Source organism: Lampetra fluviatilis, chromosome 58 (assembly GCF_964198595.1).
Source record: "Lampetra fluviatilis chromosome 58, kcLamFluv1.1, whole genome shotgun sequence".
NCBI classification, from domain to species: Eukaryota; Metazoa; Chordata; class Hyperoartia; order Petromyzontiformes; family Petromyzontidae; genus Lampetra; species Lampetra fluviatilis.
The window spans coordinates 3,011,436-3,034,443 of NC_136332.1; the positions used below are offsets into that span (position 1 = coordinate 3,011,436).

General features: G+C 49.3%; 2 protein-coding genes across 2 annotated transcripts in view; both read right to left on the minus strand.

Moving 5' to 3' along the window:
- Positions 1-13,317, minus strand: part of LOC144950518 (uncharacterized) — a 63,753-nt gene extending 50,436 nt beyond the window's left edge. Inside the window, exon 1 of the mRNA XM_078880656.1 lies at positions 13,290-13,317. Within this exon, the coding sequence (XP_078736782.1) occupies positions 13,290-13,317 (28 nt within the window). The remainder of the gene's footprint in view (positions 1-13,289) is intronic.
- TBC1D24 (TBC1 domain family member 24) overlaps positions 1-23,008 on the minus strand; it is a 525,632-nt gene that overhangs the window by 400,817 nt on the left and 101,807 nt on the right. The gene's annotated exons all lie outside the window — the stretch shown is intronic.

Consider the following 23,008-nt stretch of genomic DNA (forward strand, 5'->3'; position numbering starts at 1 on the left):
CACCGATTTGAAGGAGTTCTGTAAGGAGGAATGGGCTAAAATTCCTCAAATCCAATGTGTGAGAGAGGCACTGACCGACGGGTTACAGGAAACACATAGCTGCAGTCATTGCTGCTCGCGTGATTTCACCAGCTACTGCATCTAAAAGGTTCGCACACTTTTCCACACCTGGTTATTGAATGTAGAATAATGCGACGATGAATAAATGTTGAAAGAGTATCGTGTGGGGACCTCCCTGGCCAGTATCAAAATATAACAACAGGTTTTTACCCTTTCTGGCAATAAAACAGTTGTGTTGAGATATTAAAACACCAAACTGAAACCTTTTGCAAGGAATCCTGTTACTGCGTTAACCACACATACTTGTGGTGAACATGCAAACAAAACAAACATGCTCTGGTAATAATTATGTGATGCACTAGCTTACTACCCGGCTTCGCCCGGGACTTGGATTCACCACACCCGGCCGCCTTTGTCTCCCCAGTGGCGATGTTCACACACCACACCAGTTACTCGTTTGAGGCCGAGTCGACCTAGGGGAGGCCCAGGACCGGTTGAAATAATCGTTACCGATGTTGGCCGTGAGCGGGAATCGAACTCGGGTCACCGGGTTCGTAGCGCGGCGCGCTGACCACGACACTACGATGCGTTACGCTTCCACATGCGCGGGTCACGTGACAGATCTGACGTCATAGCTCACTTGCTGTTCAAAAAAAATCTGCATTATTGAGCTCCCCCCCCCAAAAAAGTGTCTTTTTATAACTTTTGCATGGTGTACAGTCTGGAAGTACCCACATGGCAAATTTCCAGTTTGTTGCATGTCGGGAAGTACGCTAAACATTTTGAACAGACACACACATAATCACAACTTTGCCTTTTATATTAATGGAGATTGTCTTTGAAACTGATTGGTCCACACCAGAGACAGCTTTCTTTAGAGCCTCGTCTCAAACGGGGTTCGATCAGAGGATGCCAAAAGGCGAACAGCACAAGGACAATGCATTATCAGGACATTGAGAGCTCGGGGTGAGCAGCTCCATCATTGGTCCACATCAAACTGTCTGGTTGTGGACCAATCAGTTTCATAGACAATTCATAACCTGCCAGAGCATGTTTTGTGTTTGCATGTTCACCACGAGTATGTATGGTTAATGCAGTAACATGATGCCTTGCAAAAGCCTTCAGTTTGTTGTTTTAACATCTTAACACAACTGTTTTATTTACCAGAAAGAGGCAAACCTATTCTTATAGAGTATATCATGTTTTCGTGTCATTTGTTTAATCGGGTTATCCATTATTTGGACTTAGATTAAGATCTAATCACATTTTGGGTTTGAAATATGTCAAATATGTGAACACCCTGAGGGCGTTCACAAACTTTTTCTCGGCACTGTAAGCTTCGCCATCGTGAGCTTTTATGCCAAATACCAACGAGAAACGAACGGTCTTTTCCACAAATTGCTCTTCCCAATTGTGCTCGCGTCGTCGTCATCGTCGTCGCCGTCGCCCGAACGAAAAATCCGTTCGGAGAAAAAAAATCCCGCTGAGCGGACACCACAGAGCTACCGCCGAGATGACAAACTTCTTCAGGCGACCTCTGCTCCACACAGCAAAGGTCACACTTCCCGACCCGCCTCTGTTGAACCGCAATTTCTTTCTCGATTCCCCCAAAAAGCTGGAAATTCCTCAAATGAACTGCGCGACTGAATTAGCTTTTTATGGGATTTTTGTTCTATCTTAATTTTAGAACTTTCGTGACTGCAGGAATTATTATTTGGTTCTTTCGGTTAAGTCACGTCTAAAGATAAAATAATAAATTAAATTAAATAATAGAATACGACGTCTAACCCCCCTTCCTTCTCTCTGCCTCCGCCCCCCCTCTGTCTATTTAAGGCCACCCCACAGAGCCAATCACCCCTCTCTGTTACCTGTGTTGCTCCCGCTATGTATCTTGGTGATATCTGTCTGCTAATATGTCTGTCTATAGTTTTCTGGTTAGATTTTATGTCGCTATTTCATTATACCTGATGATGATTGCTTGTGTTGCAATCGAAACGTCGTATTCTATTATTTAATTTAATTTATTATTTTATCTTTAGACGTGACTTAACCGAAAGAACCAAGGGATTTTTGTTGTTGTTGCGTGTGCAGTAATTGGTGACCGTGGCTTAGACCGTGCACTCACTGCACCTGAGAACCCGCTTCCATTACAACTCAGTCTGTGTGTAATAGTATGGGTGTCCACGTGAGATAAGCGACACTGTGACACCCAGTAGCATTGAGACCCTGGGTTCAAGCCCTGGCTCTGGGAATCTCTCTCAGAAGGCCCACAATGGCCGTGTCAGAGACACAGATCCAGCAATGCTGACGTCCTGGGTCGTGTTTAATGTCAGGGTCCTATGTGTCTGTCTTTGTCCATCGAGATGTTCACAATGGTCGTGTCAGAGACACTGAGCCAGTACTGTTGACGTCCTGGGTCGTGTTTAATGTCAGGGTCCTGGGCGTTTGTCTTTGTCCATCGAGAGGTTCACAATGGCCGTGTCGGGCGGACAAAGAGCCCCGCGCCTTTTTAAAACGCCACGGCTCTCCACGGATCGCGGCAACGCGGCGTCTCTTTGTTCAACAATTGGGACGGCCCCGGTGCCACCACCAACACCACCAACACCACCACCAACACCACCAACACCACCAACACCACCACCAACACCACCACCACCACCAACACCACCACCATCACCGCCAACACCACCAACACCACCAACACCACCACCAACACCACCACCAACACCACCACCACCACCATCACCGCCAACACCACCAACACCACCAACACCACCACCAACACCACCACCACCACCAACACCACCACCATCACCGCCAACACCACCAACACCACCAACACCACCACCAACACCACCACCACCACCATCACCGCCAACACCACCAACACCACCACCAACACCGCCACGTTGCCACAACGGTGACCCACCACCAACACCACCAACACCACCAACACCACCACCAACACCACCACCACCACCAACACCACCAACACCACCACCAACACCACCAACACCACCAACACCACCACCAACACCACCACCACCACCAACACCGCCACGTTGCCACAACGGTGACCCACCACCAACACCGCCACGTTGCCACAACGGTGACCCACCACCAACACCACCAACACCACCAACACCACCAACACCACCACCAACACCACCACCACCACCAACACCACCACCACCACCAACACCACCACCAACACCACCGCCACCAACACCACCGCCACCACCACCAACACCACCAACACCAACACCACCACCAACACCACCGCCACCACCACCAACACCACCAACACCACCACCAACACCACCAACACCACCACCACCACCACCAACACCACCACCACCACCACCACCAACACCACCAACACCACCACCAACACCACCAACACCACCAACACCACCACCAACACCACCACCAACACCACCGCCACCACCACCAACACCGCCACCACCACCAACACCAACACCGACACGTTGCCACAATGGTGCACCACCACCAACACCGCCACCGCTACATTGCCACACACGGAGCGCTACCACCACTACCACCAACACTGCCACGTTGCGACAACGGTGCACCACTACCACCACCACCAACACCACCACCAACACCACCAACACCACCACCACGACCACCACCACCACCACTACCACCACCAACACCACCACCACGACCACCACCACTACCACCACCACCACGACCACCACCACCACCACGACCCCCACCAACACCACCACGACCACCACCACCACCACGACCACCACCACCACCACCAACACCACCACGTTGCCACACACGGCACGTCAACGCCGCCGCGGCGGGCGTCAGTCGAGGTCAGTGATGACGCGGCTTGGTCCACGATGACCTCCGCCTCTCTCGGCCCATCGCGACCGCGGGCGGCACCGAGGCCACGCGGTGTCACTGCTAATACCGGGAGTCTCCGTGTCTCCGGGTCCCTGTGTCCGTGTCACCTTGTCTCAGTGTCTCCGGGTGTCTCCGTGTCCCTGTGTCTCTGTGTCACCATGTCACCGTGTCCCCGTGTCTCCGTGTCTCTGTGTCTCTGTGTCTCTGTGTCTCTGTGTCCTTGTGTCTCCGTGTCCCCGTGTCTCTGTGTCACCGTGTCCCCGTGTCTCCGTGTATCTGTGTCTCTGTGTCTCTGTGTCTCTGTGTTCTTGTGTCACCGTGTCACCGTGTCTCTGTGTCTCAGTGTCCTTGTGTCTCCGTGTAACCGTGTCCCCGTGTCTCTGTGTCACCGTGTACCCGTGTCTCTGTGTCCTTGTGTCTCCGTGTCCCCGTGTCTCTGTGTCATCGTGTCCCCGTGTCACCGTGTCTCTGTGTCTCTGTGTCTCTGTGTTCTTGTGTCACCGTGTCCCCGTGTCCCAGTGTCACCGTGTCCCCGTGTCTCTGTGTCCTTGTGTCACCGTGTCTCTGTGTTCCCGTGTCCCCGTGTCTCTGTGTCCCCGTGTCTCCGTGTTTCCGTGTCTCTGTGTCCCCGTGTCTCTGTGCCCCCGTGTCACCATGTCACCGTGACCACCGTGACCACCGTGGTGAATGTGACCACGAGTGCCAATTTTGAATGGCCTCAAAACGCGACCGTTCAAATACTGGCTATGAGATGTTAACTACCTCGCCTGGTGTACAGGAGGTCGTGGGTTAGATCCTGACCCTGACGCCTGCTGCTGCATATTTGGAGTTTGCTGTGCGTGTCTCTCTCTCCCATTTAGAATCGACATCATGGCGTTTCGAGTTATTTGGCTGCTGCTACGCATTTCATATTTTTATTTTATTTTCTACCTCCGTGACTTTACCGAAAGAACCACAGAGTATGGATTCCTGCAGTCACGAAAGCTTCAAATCAAGATCGCTGCTACACATTTCCACGTGATGATGATGATGATGATCATCATGATAAGTCGCCAACTTCGTTGAGCAATCATTCGTGATATCCAGGTGATCGCTTCTAAAAACAAGAGAGCTCAGTGTGGGGGGAGGGGGGGGCTTACACCTGGTGAAATAAAAAAAAAGATGCGTTTAGTCGCATTGAATGGCGAAACGTCGTCGTAAAGCGGCCAGATAACCGATCTGTGGCGTGCAGCAAGTCGCCTTCGAGTTGAGACGTCACCCAACCACGTCACCCACCCAGCCTTGATCCCGGAGATTAGGAGGCTGAGTTCACACCTGTCGCGGTGGGTGGGGTGGTGTGTGTGTGTGGTGTGTGTGGTGTGTGTGGTGTGTGTGGTGTGTGTGGGTTGTGTGTGTGTTGTGTGTGTGTAGTGTGTGGGGTGTGTGTGTGTGGTGTGTGTGTGAGGTGTGTGTGGTGTGTGTGGTGTGTAGTGTGTGTGTGGTGTGTGTGGTGTGTGTGGTGTGTGTGGGTTGTGTGTGTGTTGTGTGTGTGTAGTGTGTGGGGTGTGTGTGGTGTGTGTGTGAGGTGTGTGTGGTGTGTGTGGTGTGTAGTGTGTGTGTGGTGTGTGTGGTGTGTGTGTGTGGTGTGTGTGGGTTGTGTGTGTGTTGTGTGTGTGTAGTGTGTGGGGTGTGTGTGTGTGGTGTGTGTGTGAGGTGTGTGTGGTGTGTGTGGTGTGTAGTGTGTGTGTGGTGTGTGTGGTGTGTGTGTGTGTGGTGTGTGTGGGTTGTGTGTGTGTTGTGTGTGTGTAGTGTGTGGGGTGTGTGTGTGTGGTGTGTGTGTAAGGTGTGTGTGGTGTGTAGTGTGTGTGGTGTGTGTGGTGTGTGTGTGTGTGGTGTGTGTGGGTTGTGTGTGTGTTGTGTGTGTGTAGTGTGTGGGGTGTGTGTGTGTGGTGTGTGTGTGAGGTGTGTGTGGTGTGTGTGGTGTGTAGTGTGTGTGTGGTGTGTGTGTGGTGTGTGTGGTGTGTGGTGTGTGTGGTGTGTGGTGTGTGTGTGGTGTGTGAGTGTGGTGTGTGTGTGTGGTGTGTGAGTGTGTGTGGGGTGTGTGTGGTGTGTGTGGTGTGTGAGTTTGTGGGTGTGTGTGTGGTGTGTGTGTGGTGTGTGGTGTGTGTGTGTGGTGTGTGTGTGGTGTATGTGTGGTGTGTGTGTGGTGTGTGTGTAGTGTGTGTGTGTAGTGTGTGTGTGGTGTGTGTGTGGTGTGTGTGTGGTGTGAATGTGTGTGTGGTGTGTGTGTGTGGTGTGTGAGTGTGTGTGGTGTGTGTGTGGTGTGTGTGTGGTGTGTGTGGTGTGTGTGGCGTGTAAGTGTGTGTGGTGTGTGTGTGGTGTGTGTGTGTGTGGTGTATGGTGTGTGTGTGGTGTGAATGAGAGTGTGTGGTGTGTGTGTGTGTGTGGTGTGTGTGTGGTGTGTCTGTGGTGTGTGTGTGGTGTGAATATGAGTGTGTGTGGTTTGTATGTGGTGTGTGTGTGTGGTGTGTGTGGCGTGTGAGTGTAAGTGTGTGGTGTGAATGTCTGTGTGGTAAAAGTGAACACGTGTGCGCGTTTAGAAACCGTTCCCCACTCGAAAAAACACACACACATACACACATACACACACATACACACACATACACAAACATACACACACACGTACACACACACGTACACTGACACACATACACACACATACACACACGTACACACACATACACACACATACACACACATAGACACACGTACACACACACGTACACACACACGTACACAGACACACAAACACAGACACACATACACACATACACAAACATACACACACACACGTACACACACACGTACACACACACAGACACACACATACACACACAAAGACACACACACGTACACACACACAGACACACACAGACACACACAAAGACACACACACGTACACACACACAGACACACACAGACACACACACAGACACACACACAGACACACACAGACACACACACAGACACACACATACACACACAAAGACACACACACGTACACACACACAGACACACACACGTACACACACACAGACACACACACACACAGCCGGGCGTGCTGCTGGGAGGGAACGTGTGTGTGACAGCTGTCAAACCCCGAGCCATGAGCCACTGCTCGCTCGCTGGAACTCTCTTGCACCTCCTCCTCCCCCCCAGGTCCTGAGGCTGCAAGTGAATGATGTGGTCTCACCTTGCCTGGCTTGTCACAAACACACACACACACACAGACACACACACATACATACACACACATACACACACATACACATACACACACACATACACACACACATACACACACACACATACACACACATACACACACATACACACACACACATACACATACAGACACACACACATACACACACACACACATACATACACACACATACACACACACACACATACACACACATACACACACACACATACACACACACACACATACAGACACACACACATACACACACATACACACACACATACATACACACATACACACAAACATACACACATACACACACAGACACACATATACACACCCACACATACACAGACACACATACACACAGACACACATACATACACACACACATACACACACATACACACACAGACACACAGACACACACACAGAGACACACACATACACACACATACATACACACACATACACACATACACATACATACACACACATACACACATACACATACATACACACACACATACACACATACACACATACGCACAGACATACACACACACACACATACACACACACAGACACACATACACACATACGCACACATACATACACACACATACATACACACATACACACACATACATACACACATACACACACAGACATAGACACACACACATAGACACACACACATACACACACACACATACACACACATACACAAAGACCCCCGTATAGCCTTAACAAATTGTAGGGGCAAGTGCTGTTAGCGAGCACCTATGAAGGCCGGCACGGCACACGAGGGGGCGGGTGGCCAGCACCACCCCCGACCGCCTTTGTCTCCCCAATGGCGATGTTTACACACCGCACCAGGTACTCATTTCAGGCTGAGTCGACCTAGGGGAGGCCCAGGACCTCGGTTCTGATGATCGTCAGCGACGTTCGCCATGGGGCGGGAATCGAACCCGGGTCGCCAGGTCCCTGGCGCAACGCACCTCCGATGATCACGGTTGGCTACGTACGGTGCAAAAGAAGTTCCAACGTACAGTGAGGGAATAAAGTATTTGATCCCCTGCTGATTTTGTACGTTTGCCCACTGACATGTTTTGCAGAGGGGGTCAAATACTTATTTCCCTCATTAAAATGCAAATCAATCGATAACATTTTTGACACGCGTTTTTCTGGATTTTGTTGTTGTTATTCTGTCTATCACTGTTCTAATAAACCTACCATTAAAATTATAGACTGATCATTTCTTTGTCAGTGGGCAAACGTTCAAAATCAGCAGGGGATCAAATACTTTTTTCTCTCACTGTACGTACGGTGCGAAAGAAGTTCCAACGTACGTACGGTGCGCTAACGAGCGGGCCACCGCTCTCCATACCCATTGCATGCAGGGGCTTGTTATCCACAGCACGCTGCCAGACACTAGCAACAAACACCAAGTTGTTACCCAGTACTTGTCTGTGTGTGTGTGTGTCTGTGTGTGTGTGTCTGTGTGTGTGTGTCTATGTGTGTGTCTGCGTGTTACCCACAGCACGCCGCCAGACACTAGCAACAAACACCAAGTTATTACCCAGTACTTGTCTGTGTGTGTGTGTCTGTGTGTGTCTTTGTGTGTGTGTCTGTGTGTGTGTCTTTGTGTGTGTGTCTGTGTGTGTGTGTGTATGCGTGTGTGTGTGTCTGTGTGTCTGTGTCTTTGTGTGTGTGTCTGTGTCTTTGTGTGTGTGTCTGTGTGTGTGTCTATGTGTGTGTCTGTGTGTGTGTCTGTGTGTTACCCACAGCACGCCGCCAGACACTAGCAACAAACACCAAGTTGTTACCCAGTACTTGTGTGTTTGTCTGTGTGTGTTTTTGTGTGTGTGTGTCTGTGTGTGTCTGTCGGTGTGTCTGTGTGTTTGTGTCTGTGTGTGTCTTTCTGTGTGTCTGTGTGTGTGGGTCTGTGTGTGTGAGTCTCTGTGTGTGTGTGTCTGTATGTATGTGTGTGTCTGTGTGTGTGTCTGTGTGTGTGTCTGTGTGTGTGTCTGTGTGTGTCTCTCTGTGTGTGTCTGTGTGTGTGGGTCTGTGTATGTGAGTCTCTGTGTGTGTGTGTCTGTATGTGTGTGTCTGTGTGTGTGTGTCTGTGTGTGTGTCTGTGTGTGTGTCTGTGTGTGTGTCTGTGTGTGTGTGTCTGTGTGTGTCTCCCTGTGTGTGTCTGTGTGTGTGGGTCTGTGTATGTGAGTCTCTGTGTGTGTGTGTCTGTGTGTGTGTGTCTGTGTGTGTGTCTCTGTGTGTGTCTGTGTGTGTGTCTGTGTGTTAGTGGTTAGCGCCGCTCCGCAATGAACCCAGCTACCCGAGTGCGATTCCCGGTCGTGGGCCTCCCCTAGGTCGGCTCAGCCGCAAATGAGTACCTGGTGCGCTGTGTGGCAAACATCGCCACTGGGAAGACAAAGGCGGCCGGGCGTGGTTCTGGCCACCCACCCTCTCGTGTGCCGTTCCGACCTTCATAGGTGCTGCTCGCTAACAGCACTTGCCCCAACAGCCTGTTCCAGTTTCGATGTAAAGCTTTCGTGACTGCAGGGATTCATCTTCTTGGTTCTTTCGGTAAAGTCATGTAAAATAATAAAAATAAAACATAATAAAATACAATTCTCACGACGTTTCGGCCACAACGCAAGCAGCCGTCCTCAGATGAAGAACAGATCTGTCGGAAAGACAGACGCTGTCTTATATAAAAATATAACATAATAAAATACAATTCTCACGACGTTTCGGCCACAACGCAAGCAGCCGTCTTTCCGACAGCGTCTGTCTGTCTTTCCGACAGACCTGTTCTTCACCTGAGGACGGCTGCTTGCGTTGTGGCCGAAACGTCGTGAGCATTGTATTTTATTAAGTTTTATTTTTATTCTTTTAGTATTTCCCTTCTACGTGACTTTACCGAAAGAACCAAGAAGATGAAAGCCTGTTCCAGGCTACACGGGGGCGGGGGGGGGCATCTTTGTCCTCGTAGCTCTCCACCAAACCATCGCTGCTGCCTCCACCGTCGCTGGATCAGAGGCAACTCCGAAAATCGACGACAACGACGACGCCACCGACCACAGTCTGGCAATACCGATTGGGGGGGGGGGTGTTACCGCAGTCTTCGTAAAGTCCGGCTGACCCGGCGAGGAATTCGCTTGCCAAACTCTGCCCGATGAGACCCAGAAGGTCGCAGGTTATTTCTCGCTCGAACAACTAAACCTCGTGGCGGGACCCCGGGGTCCCATAAGCCCCCCGGCTCTCGCATAAACATGACATGAACACATTCCTCCTGCGGAGGGAGCTGGTAGGAACGTTGGGTTGCTCGGTCAATGGCCTGCAGGGTCAACGGCGGCGTGGTGTATTCCGCAAATATGGCCGACTGTGAGGGCGGGCACAAGCCGGCGTGAGTAGGTTAAACGTTGAGTTTTTTAAGGGCACCACGGGGTGACCAGCCCCTCCCCACCCAGCCCCACCCCTCCCACCCCCCACCCAGCCCCACCCCACCCTCCCCACCCAGCCCCACCCTCTCTACCCAGCCCCTCCCCACCCTCCCCACCCAGCCCCTCCCTCCCCACCCAGCCCCTCCCTGCACGACGGACGGACACAATAATCACCTGTGGGCTGGTGGAACCAGTGGGTTCCTACCAGTATAAACATATTATAATATAAACATTATATTATAATGTCAACAAAATTTTGCTCTTTTTCACCAATCGGTTTGAAGGATGGTGGCAAGTGTTGTCTTGTTAAACTATGCCTTTAAAACTACTTACCTGCAGTACCTCTATTTAAATGTACTATAGAAAAAATATATTTACACCCTTCTGTCAATCATCGTGTTTCTCAGTGTGGATTTGTGAACACACTTTGTAAACGGTACAGGAAATAGAACGCGTTTTCAATGCGCTGTTCACATTGTAACAAGCGTTAATACCGATGTCACTCTACAGAGTTGTGGGTGGCCGCTCCTCTTATCCACATTGATACGAGCGGTATGTGGGGACTATGGCTTAACCGCACAAAAAACCTATCTGCACAGATGCATACGGACAAGAGAAGTATTAATTATCAAGCAGGATGAGTTAACGATGCAACGCATCTCATCTGTTAAACATCTGCAGGTAATAGGATTGTCATCGGTTGATCCTGGCTGCAGACATTGGTAGTCTACGACCTCCTGTATACCAGGCGAGGTAGTTAACATCTCACCAAACGTGGTATTTGGAGGTGTGGATACGAAACTAAACACAAAACGCAGCTCTAAATAAATTATGATTTACAAGTGCATAGCTCCAGTGGCTTCCTAATAACGGCGTAGTGTATAGTGTAGTGTATAGTGTAGTGTATAGTGTAGTATATAGTGTAGTGTATAGTGTATACACTATAGTGTAGTGTAGTATATAGTGTAGTGTAGTATATATAAGTGTATAGTGTAGTGAATAGTGTAGTGTATAGTGTAGTGTATAGTAGTGTATAGTGTAGTAGTGGAATGTATAGTAGTGTATAATGTATTGTAGTGTATAGTGTAGTGTATAATAGTGTAGTAGTGGAATGTATCGTGTAGTGTATTGTATAGTAGTGTCGTGTATGATAGTGTAGTGTGTAGTATATAGTAGCTTGCATGTATTTTTAACTTCTTTCGCACTGTACGTAGCCAACCGTGATAATCGGAGTGGGAGAAGGACAACACACTAAACACAACAATAACAATAAAACGTAGTTATTTTAGAACAGCTTAAGTTGTTATCTTTTCAAAATAATGTACAAAACATCATGTACACCGCAAATGATGTTCTCGTTTTGGAATGTACATCGCGACATCGGAGTATGTTTAGCACCATACAAGCCTTCCTGTGGGACAGCCTGCCACTCCATAACCTGTCTCTGCCTTGAAAACCCATCTCTTTAAAGTCATCTCTATAAAGTTTATCTCTATAAAGTCATCTATTTTAACCCATCTCTTTAAACCCATTTCTTTAAAGTCATGTCTATAAAGTCATCTCTTTAACCCCATTTATTTAAACATATCTCTTTAAAGTCATCTCTATAAAGTAATCTCTTTAAAGTCATCTCTGTAAAACCCATGTATTTTAAATCAACTCTTTAAAGTCATCTCTTTAAACCCATGTCTTTAACATATCTCTTTAAAGTTATCTCTTTAAACCCATCTCTTTAAAACCAACTGTTTAAAGTAATCTCTTTAAACCCATCTCTTTTAAATAATTTCTTTAAAGGCATCTCTTTAAACCCATCTCTTTAAACCCATCTCTCGAAAGTCATCTCTTTAAAGTGGCCTTCCCTGTTCTTTACGTCACTGCTTTTCATGCATTGCACAATTGGGGATCCTAGGATGGGATGTGCAATTATACATTTGAGCTATGATTTATAACAACAGCGGCACGAACACCAAACATACCACAACTATGACGATGCTATTACGGCTGTATTATTATTTAGATGTTGCCCATCTCTGCCAATAACCACAAAGTAGGTCCCGTTCCAACAGCCAGGCCCAGCGTGGTTCCGCTCTCTCGCTCACTTTCTCTCACTTTCTCTCTCGTGCTCTCTCTCGCGTTCTCTCTCTCTCTCACTCTCTCTCTTTTTTTACGATCAGAGGAAACAAGAAGATGCTCGGTGTAGTCGGCACTTTGCTTCGTTCATCATTTAGTTTTTTTTGTTTTAAATGCTTTCCTTAATGTCCCCCCCCTCTCGCTCTCTCTCTCGCTCTCCGGCTGGAGCACGCCACGTACCACACACACGTCGGTGATGTGCACGTATTCTTCGAACGCTGGGGAGCCGGAAAGGCCCTTTGCACCAGCGTGGACGGCACCCTCGTGTTCACTTTCTGAAACGCTCGCCCGTCACCGTGGCGTGCGCGATGACACCACAACCACGTGACTTTTTTCTTTTGTGTTGTGTGCGGTGCTTTCAGCACCACAGCACGTAGATTTGTAACGATATGTAACGTTTGTTCTCTTTCGTTTGCTGCTGACTGTTTTTCATATTGGAATCGCCTCCGGTGCTTTTGCTGCTGGCGGCAATAAAAGTTGTTTAAAAGTCAAAAGTCTCTGGCTAACAAGCGCCATGATCTCACCAACTTCGTCTGCGCCCAAAGCGAACATGGCGGTGTACAAGACGAGGAAAGAGATGCTGCAAGGCGACACTGACGTCTGCTCTGTGGTGCTGCCAGTGTTCAAGGGCTGCTCGAGGCACGGCTCCGACTGGAGCACGCGGACCCCTCACGTGCCGGTGATGCGCCCCGCGTCTTCTCCGGACGCTGGGGGGCCGTAAAAGGCCCCTCTCTGTATCGGCGTGGACGGCACCCATGTTGTTGTTGCTGATCTATTAGTTTTCTACCCACGTGACTTTACCGAGAGACCCAAAGAGAATGGATTCCCGGAGACACGAAAGCTTCAAGTCAAGAGCGATAGAAGTACTTTACCGAGTGTTGACATCCCCAGCGTTTAACAGCACTCTCCTTTTTTAGTATTTGATTGTCAGCCAACACTGGGTAAAAACAACAACATGGGCATTGTCGCTCTCTTCTAGCATGTGCACCAACAGGTCCATGTGCACCTTTTGTTCTCTTTTAGCCCCGCCCCCTCCTCCCAATACGTTCCATTCATTGGCTACCACATTCAGATAAGCCCCTCCCCCCCTCCTCCCCCTTAACTTGTATTTAAGAACTTGCATCTTGGAATCTCTGCCTCACTTGATGCAGTAAATCTAGCTGTGACGGTCCCACCTGATGACGGAGACTTGCGTTGCCTCCGAAACGTCGTGATTTATTATTTTATTTCTATTATTACTTTTATTAATTTTAATTTTATTTTTTAAATCCTTTATATTAAGTTCACTTGCTTGCTTGCTTGCACGCTACCGACCGTGCAAATATTTCGGTCGTTTTTTAACCCACTTCCCGTGATCCAATCGAGCTGACATTTTGCACACAGACTCGTTGTGCGTGACAATTAATGTTCGTGAAATTTTTTTCCAAAATTTTCCACTTTTTAGGAACATTTATTTTTTCATATTTAATTTAAAATACCAATGTGATAAAAATGAAACTCTTACTCAAGAAAAACAGAAATGAATAATAAAATAAAACCGATGCCACGCATATAAAGGATTTATAGTGAAAAACTTTGTTTTTACGGGTTAATTTTTTACCTACGTGACTTTACCGAAAAAACGCTAAGCCTACGAGTATGTTTAAAAGTCTCTCTCTCTCTGGCCCTCTGGCTCTACTCACGGCTCTTGGCCTCCGGGTGTTTCAGCAGGAGGCGTCTGAGGCTCGCCGCGTCCCCGCCCTGCACGGCTCTCCACAGCTCCTCCTCCTTCCCCATTGGTCGGCAGCTCCTTCAAAGCCCCCCGCTGCTGCTGACAGAGTTACAGCACGCACTGGTTCAGAATGGACCGTGGCAACATTGGCCCGACGTTCACCCAACGTTGTCCTAACGTCGGCCCGCCGTCAACCCAACGTGGACCCAACATTGCTGCAGCATTGGGCCCAGCGTGGGTGCAAGGTGGGCACGTCCACTGGGCCGTAGCGCACGCGCGTGCCAGGCTGGGTGCATGTTGAGGCTGCCACGCCAGGAAGGGCTCAAGAAGTCTCGTTGCTGGCAAGGTCACAGGGCAGACCCAGGTGTTGTAGGCTGACTGAGATGAGTCAAAGTTCCCCCACGTAGCGAGTAGCAGCAGCACCTATGAAGGCCGGCACGGCACACGAGGGGGTGGGTGGGTGGCCGGCACCACGCCCGGCCGCCTTTGTCTCCCCTGTGGTGCGATGTTTACTCGTTTAAGGCTGAGTCGACCTAGGGGAGGCTCAGCCTCCCCTGGCCGTGAGCGGGAATCGAACTCGGGTCGCCGGGTTCGCAGCGCAGCGCTAACCGTTGCACCACCACTCCCACGCACATACCTACACGTAGACATTATCTAACACACAGACACACACACCCACACATATACTGTACACACACCGCACACACATGCACACTAACACACATACACCGATATACACAACACACACACACCCACTCACACACATACACCGTTATGCACAACACATAGACACTTACCCACTCACACACATACACCGATATACACACACACACACTTACCCACTCACACACATACACCGATATACACACACACACACTTACCCACTCACACACATACACCGATATACACACACACACACTTACCCACTCACACACATACACCGATATACACAACACACATACACTTACCCACTCACACACATACACCGACACACACACACTTACCCACTCACACACATACACCGATATACACACACACACACTTACCCACTCACACACATACACCGATATACACACACACACTTACCCACCCACACACTCACACATAAGCTCACATCCCACTATTCTCACGTGTCTAACCACACACAAAAGACAAAGATCCCCCGTCTAGCCTTAACAGACTGATGGGGCAAGTGCTGTTAGCGAGCAGCACCTATGAAGGCCAGAACGGTACATGAGGGGGTCGGTGGCCAGCACCACGCTCGACCGCCTTTGTCTCCCCAGTGGCGATGTTTACTACACAGAACCAGGTACTCGTTTGAGGCTGAGTCGACCTAGGGGAGGCCCAGGACCGGTTCAGATAATCGTTGGCCATGAGCGGGAATCGTAGTGTAGTGTGCTGACCACAGCACTACCGCTCCCCACCACACACACAGATACCCACACACACAAACACACACCCGCACACACACACATACTCACACACACACAGATACCCCCACACACACATACCCACACAAGCACACACACATACCCACACAAGCACACACACATACCCACACACGCACACAGATACCCACACATACCCACACACACAGATACACACGCACACACACATACCCACACACGTACACAGATACACACACATACCCACACACACAGATACACACGCACACACACATACGCACACACGCACACAGATACACACACAGATACCCACACATACACGCACACACACCCACACACACTAACACGTACCCACACACACAGACACACACACACTAACACGTACCCACACACACACACTAACACGTACACACACACATACACACACACACTAACAGTACACACACACTAACACGTACACACACACACATACACACACACACTAACAGTACACACACACTAACACGTACCCACACTAACACGTACCCACACTAACACGTACCCACACTAACACGTACACACACACACTAACACGTACCCACACACACAGACACACACACACTAACACGCACACGCACACACGCATACTAACACAGATACCCACACACACACTAACACGTACACACACGCACACTAACACGCACACTAACACGTACCCACACATATACCCACACGCACACTAACACGCACACACACAGACACACACGCACACTAACACGCACACAATCACACATACCCACACACACACACTAACACACACACTAACACACACACACAGACACACACACTAACACGTACACACACACACAGACACACACGCACACTAACACCCACACACTAACACGCACATACACACACTAACACACACACACTAACACGTACACTAACACACACACACACACTAACAGTACACACACGCACACTAACACACACACACGCACACTAACACGTACCCACACACTAACACATACCAACACGCACACTAACACGTACACACACACACAAACACACACACACTAACACACACACAGACACACACACTAACACACACACACAGACACGCACACTAACACGTACCCACACACACACTAACACGTACACACACACTAACACACACCCACACACTAACACGTACCCACCCACACACACAGACACACGCACTAACACACATACACTAACATGCACACTAACACGTACACAATAACACACACACACACAGACACACACACTAACACGTACCCACACACACAGACACACACACACTAATACGTACCCACACACACACACACACACTAACACGTACACACACACTAACACACACGCACACTAACACGCACACACTAACACGTACACACACACTAACACACAGACACACGCACAGACACACACGCACAGACACACACTAACACACACACTAATACACACACACGAACAACAACACGTACCTGTCTCTCCGCTCCTCTCACGTGTCTGCCCACACACTCACCTGGCCGCTCCAGGTACGAGCTGCAAGTCACGCCCATTCATCTCTGCGTGCCGGTGACATCACCGCGGAGCCCGTGCCAGGCTCGGTGCACCTCGAGGCCACCTGACCCCTGCACAGATTATACAAAAGACAAAGGTCCCCCGCATAGCCTTAACAGAATGTAAGGAGCAAGTGCTGTTAGCGAGCACCTATGAAGGCCAGACGATACACACACACACGCGCACACACGTGGTGTTATTGAATGCGTGTGGATAATTCGCTATGTAACACGATTTTTGTGTCTGGGTAGTAAGTGGTATTTCCTAATTGCTTATGCCTCAAAAGTATAGAAAGTGGCTATTGTTATCCCCCCACAAACTTTGCTTTTGTGACCGGGACTTTACGTGAAGGAATGGCACAAATGCACACCGCGTTTTCTCATTAAAAAAAATTAACCCGTAAAAACAAAGGTTTTCACTATAAATCCTTTATATGCGTGGCATCGGTTTTATTTTATTTTATTATTCATTTCTGTTTTTCTTGAGTAAGAGTTTCATTTTTATCACATTGGTATTTTAAATTAAATATGAAAACAAATTTTTCCTAAAAAGTGGAAAATTTAGGGGAAAAAAATTCACGAAAATAAATTGTCACGCACAACGAGTCTGTGTGCAAAATGTCAGCTCGATTGGATCACGGGAAGTGGGTTAAAAAACGACCGAAAGATCTGCACGGTCGTAAGCAAGCAAGCAAGTGAACTTAATATAAAGGATTTAAAAATAGGTCAATTTCAAACTATCACTGTCATGGTCACAAAAGCAAAGTTTGTGGGATTTTTTTTCGGTAAAGTCACGTAGGTAAGAGTATGAATCCTTGCAGTCACGAAAGCTTCAAATCTAGAATTTGTGGGGAATAATCGCCGTTTTCTGGACGTTTGAGGCATAAGCAATTACGAAATAACACTTACTAGTTACTACCCAGGAACAAAAAAATATATGTTTTTGTTACACAGTGAAAACGAGTAACTTTATATTTTATTTTACCAGGTAATGTCCCATTGGGCTCCGTAGCTCTTTCAGAAGCAAATGTTCGCTCGATGAAGTGGCTCGCCACGTGGAAATTGGATAGCAGCCAAATACTCGAGATTTATAATTTCTATAAAATCTTTCCACTGCGGTGACCATCAGACATGAGGTTTGCGGTTCAACGCCAAATACTCTAGATTTATCATTTCTATAACACATTCCTACGGAGGGAGCTGGTAGGAACGTTGGGTTGCTCGGTCAATGGCCAGGGTCAACGGCGGCGTGGTGTATTCCGCAAATATGCCCGACTGTGAGGGCGGGCACAAGCCGGCGTGAGTAGGTTAAACGTTGAGTTTTATAAGGGCACCACGGGGTGACCAGCCCCCCCACCCAGCCCCACCCTCCCCACCCAGCCCCTCCCCACCCAGCCCCTCCCCACCCAGCCCCTCCCCACCCTTCCCACCCAGCCCCTCCCCACCCTCCCCTCTCCACCCAGCCCCACCCCTCCCATTTTTGGATGCACGACGGACGGACGGACACAATAATCCCCTGTGGGCTGGTGTAACCAGGAGGTTCCTACCAGTAAAATCTATCCACTGCAGTGACCATCAGACATGAGGTTCGCGGTTCAAATCCAGCAGCCCGCCCTGGTTATTGCTGCGATTGTAACACCCGCAATTGACGTTTTAAACTATGTTTTAATTTCACCACTTAGCTATGTAACTCTTTCTTTTTCAGAAGCGACCTGGCCACAAATGACAACTCAACGGGAGTGGCCTTATCAGCATCGTGTGGACATTTATAGCCGCTGGCAAATACTCGAATCGCGTGACGTTGATTCTAAACGTCGAGGGGGAAACCCAGAGGAGGAGCCGGGGAAAATCCACGCGGCCACGGGGAGAGAAAGAGACACGCAAACTCCAAATATACAGCAGCAGGCATAGTCAGGGTCGGGATCGGACCCACGACCTCCTGCACACCGGGCGAGGTAGTTAACATCTCATAGCCACCGTGATGATGATGAGAGAGAGACACGCAAACTCCAAATATACAGCAGGCGTCGTCAGGGTCGGGATCGGACCCAAGACCTCCTGTACACCAGGCGAGGTAGTTAACCTCTCATAGCCACTGTGGCGCCCACACCTAACGCGCGGTGAAGCACGTTAGGGGCCGTCCTTAAATGACGTCACGCACCTAGGGGGGGGGGTCAGACTTTTGTGACGATGTGTGACGAGAGGGGGGGTGAGAAATGTGACGTCACATCAAAATGCGCAACTTTAAATAAATATGGACAACACGTTCTACTTAATAAATAGACTTTTTGATAAATGTTTTCCCCTACAACATCAGAGTGCAGCGCCACATTAAATACGCACTACAATGACAATAGTCTAAAGCGATTTGAAGCATGTTTTATTTTTGGGGAGGGGGCGGCAGAGCTTTGTGACGTCATATTTGAGGGGGGGGGGTCTGACTTTTTGTGACGCCGTGTGACGGGGGGGGGAGTCAAAAATCGTTCAAAATCGCGTGACGTCATTTATGGACGGCCCCTTTGTAGCTCCTCCCCCTTCTTCAAGGCCGTAATTATAATAAATATGCTCAAAATGTCCCCCCCCCCCAATTTATCGATATAAAACATATTTCTGTTCATATGATTATGGTTATGGTTGTAATTTATTCATCCCTAATCTCTGCCATTACATACGATGACACAAGAAAAGGTAAAAAAGTAAAAAACAGAGCCATGTAATACAATACGCTATTAGACATTGTTGTAAAAAATAAAATAAAAAGTCCATCCCATGTGTTGGTGAAATTTAAAAAATATATATTTTAGGCAGGAAATGAGTTTTAAATTTTAGATTTTTTTTCTGGGGGGGTGGGACCCCCTGGAAGATTTGCCCCCCCCCCAATGTTGACTCCATGGCTAGGGTCCTCGGTGTCGCGGCAGGGCCACGACTCCTCACAAGGTCACATGGCGAGGGCCCTCGGTGTCGAGGCAGGGCCACGACTCCTCACAAGGTCACATGGCGAGGGCCCTCGGTGTCGAGGCTGGGCCACAACTCCTCACAAGGTCACATGGCGAGGGCCCTCGGTGTCGCGGCAGGGCCACGACTCCTCACAAGGTCACATGGCGAGGGCCCTCGGTGTCGAGGCTGGGCCACAACTCCTCACAAGGTCACATGGCGAGGGCCCTCGGTGTCGAGGCAGGGCCACGACTCCTCACAAGGTCACATGGCTGGGGCCCTCGGTGTCGCGGCAGGGCCACGACTTCTCACAAAGTCACATGGCTGGGGCCCTCGGTGTCGCGGCAGGGCCACGACTTCTCACAAAGTCACATGGCTGGGGCCCTCGGTGTCGCGGCAGGGCCACGACTTCTCACAAGGTCACATGGCTGGGGCCCTCGGTGTCGAGGCAGGGCCACGACTCCTCACAAGGTCACATGGCGAGGGCCCTCGGTGTCGAGGCAGGGCCACGACTTCTCACAAGGTCACATGGCGAGGGCCCTCGGTGTCGCGGCAGGGCCACGACTTCTCACAAGGTCACATGGCGAGGGCCCTCGGTGTCGAGGCAGGGCCACGACTTCTCACAAGGTCACATGGCTGGGGCCCTCGGTGTCGCGGCAGGGCCACGACTTCTCACAAAGTCACATGGCTGGGGCCCTCGGTGTCGCGGCAGGGCCACGACTTCTCACAAAGTCACATGGCTGGGGCCCTCGGTGTCGCGGCAGGGCCACGACTTCTCACAAAGTCACATGACCAGGGCCCTCGGTGTCGAGGCAGGGCCACGACTCCTCACAAGGTTACATGGCGAGGGCCCTCGGTGTCGCGGCAGGGCCACGACTCCTCACAAGGTCACATGGCGAGGGCCCTCAGTGTCGAGGCAGGGCCACGACTTCTCACAAAGTCACATGGCGAGGGCCCTCGGTGTCGCGGCAGGGCCACAACTCCTCACAAGGTCACATGGCGAGGGCCCTCAGTGTCGCGGCAGGGCCACGACTTCTCACAAGGTCACATGGCGAGGGCCCTCGGTGTCGCGGCAGGGCCACAACTCCTCACAAGGTCACATGGCTGGGGCCCTCGGTGTCGCGGCAGGGCCACGACTTCTCACAAAGTCACATCCAGGGCCGGGCGAGGCGGACAACCGCGTTGGAGGGAGCGACGGCGGTAGTGGAGTTGGGTCGCTGTGACGACGTCTCTACACCTCCACCACCTCCACCTCCTCCTCCTTCTTGGTCGTGTCTGTGACGATGTCTCTGTGACGATGTCTCTACACCACCACCTCCTCCTTCTTGGTTGTGCCTGTGGGTCGTAGGGAGGGGGAAGGGTGCATTGCGTCGATATGCGTTGTTGTTGCGTTGTTGTAATGTTGTTGTTGCGTTGTTGTAATGTTGTTGTTGCGTTGTTGTAATGTTGTTGTTGCGTTGTTGTAATGTTGTTGTTGCGTTGTTGTAATGTTGTTGTTGCGTTGTTGTAATGTTGTTGTTGCGTTGTTGTAATGTTGTTGTTGCGTTGTTGTAATGTTGTTGTTGCGTTGTTGTAATGTTGTTGTTGCGTTGTTGTAATGTTGTTGTTGCGTTGTTGTAATGTTGTTGTTGCGTTGTTGTAATGTTGTTGTTGCGTTGTTGTAATGTTGTTGTTGCGTTGTTGTAATGTTGTTGTTGCGTTGTTGTAATGTTGTTGTAATGTTGTTGTTGCGTTGTTGTAATGTTGTTGTTGCGTTGTTGTTGCGTTGTTGTAATGTTGTTGTTGCGTTGTTGTAATGTTGTTGTTGCGTTGTTGTAATGTTGTTGTTGCGTTGTTGTAATGTTGTTGTTGCGTTGTTGTAATGTTGTTGTTGCGTTGTTGTAATGTTGTTGTAATGTTGTTGTTGCGTTGTTGTAATGTTGTTGTTGCGTTGTTGTTGCGTTGTTGTAATGTTGTTGTTGCGTTGTTGTAATGTTGTTGTTATTGTTGTTGTAAGGTTGTTGTTATGCTGCTTTTACGTTGTTGTAATGTTGTTGTTATTGTTGTTGTAAGGTTTTTGTTGCGCTCTTTATTCTGGACAAGCCACGTCCCGCAACGCGGCTGGAGGCTTTATTTTTTTTGTTTAAGAATTCCATTTCTGCATCGCCAGGTAACGGGACCTTCCGTAGCAATCATCCCTCTCCTCCTCCTCTCCGCCAGAGTCATTCCGCCCGGAGTCGCACTCGCGAACGAGACTCCATCCCGGTCTCACCCCCGCGTCTCTGGGACGTGGCGCGTCTCCACGTTGGCCCGGCAGACACCGACAGACTCCACACGCGCCCATTAAAACATCGCCGGAATCAATGGAGAACTTTCATTGTGTAGCACTATCTTCTTGGTTCTTTCGGTAAAGTCACGTAGAAGGGAAATAATAAAATAATAAAAAATAAATAATAAATACTAAAAATAAAACATAATAAAATAAAAATTGTATTATGTTTTTTTTCTTTTTATTTTTCTACGTAACTTTACCGAAAGAACCAAGAAGATGAATCCCTGCAGTCACGAAAGCTTTAAATCGAAATGTGTAGTACTATTTCGTCAAACAGGGTGCCCATTCAAAGTGCTGTTACAGATTTTAAAGACAAACT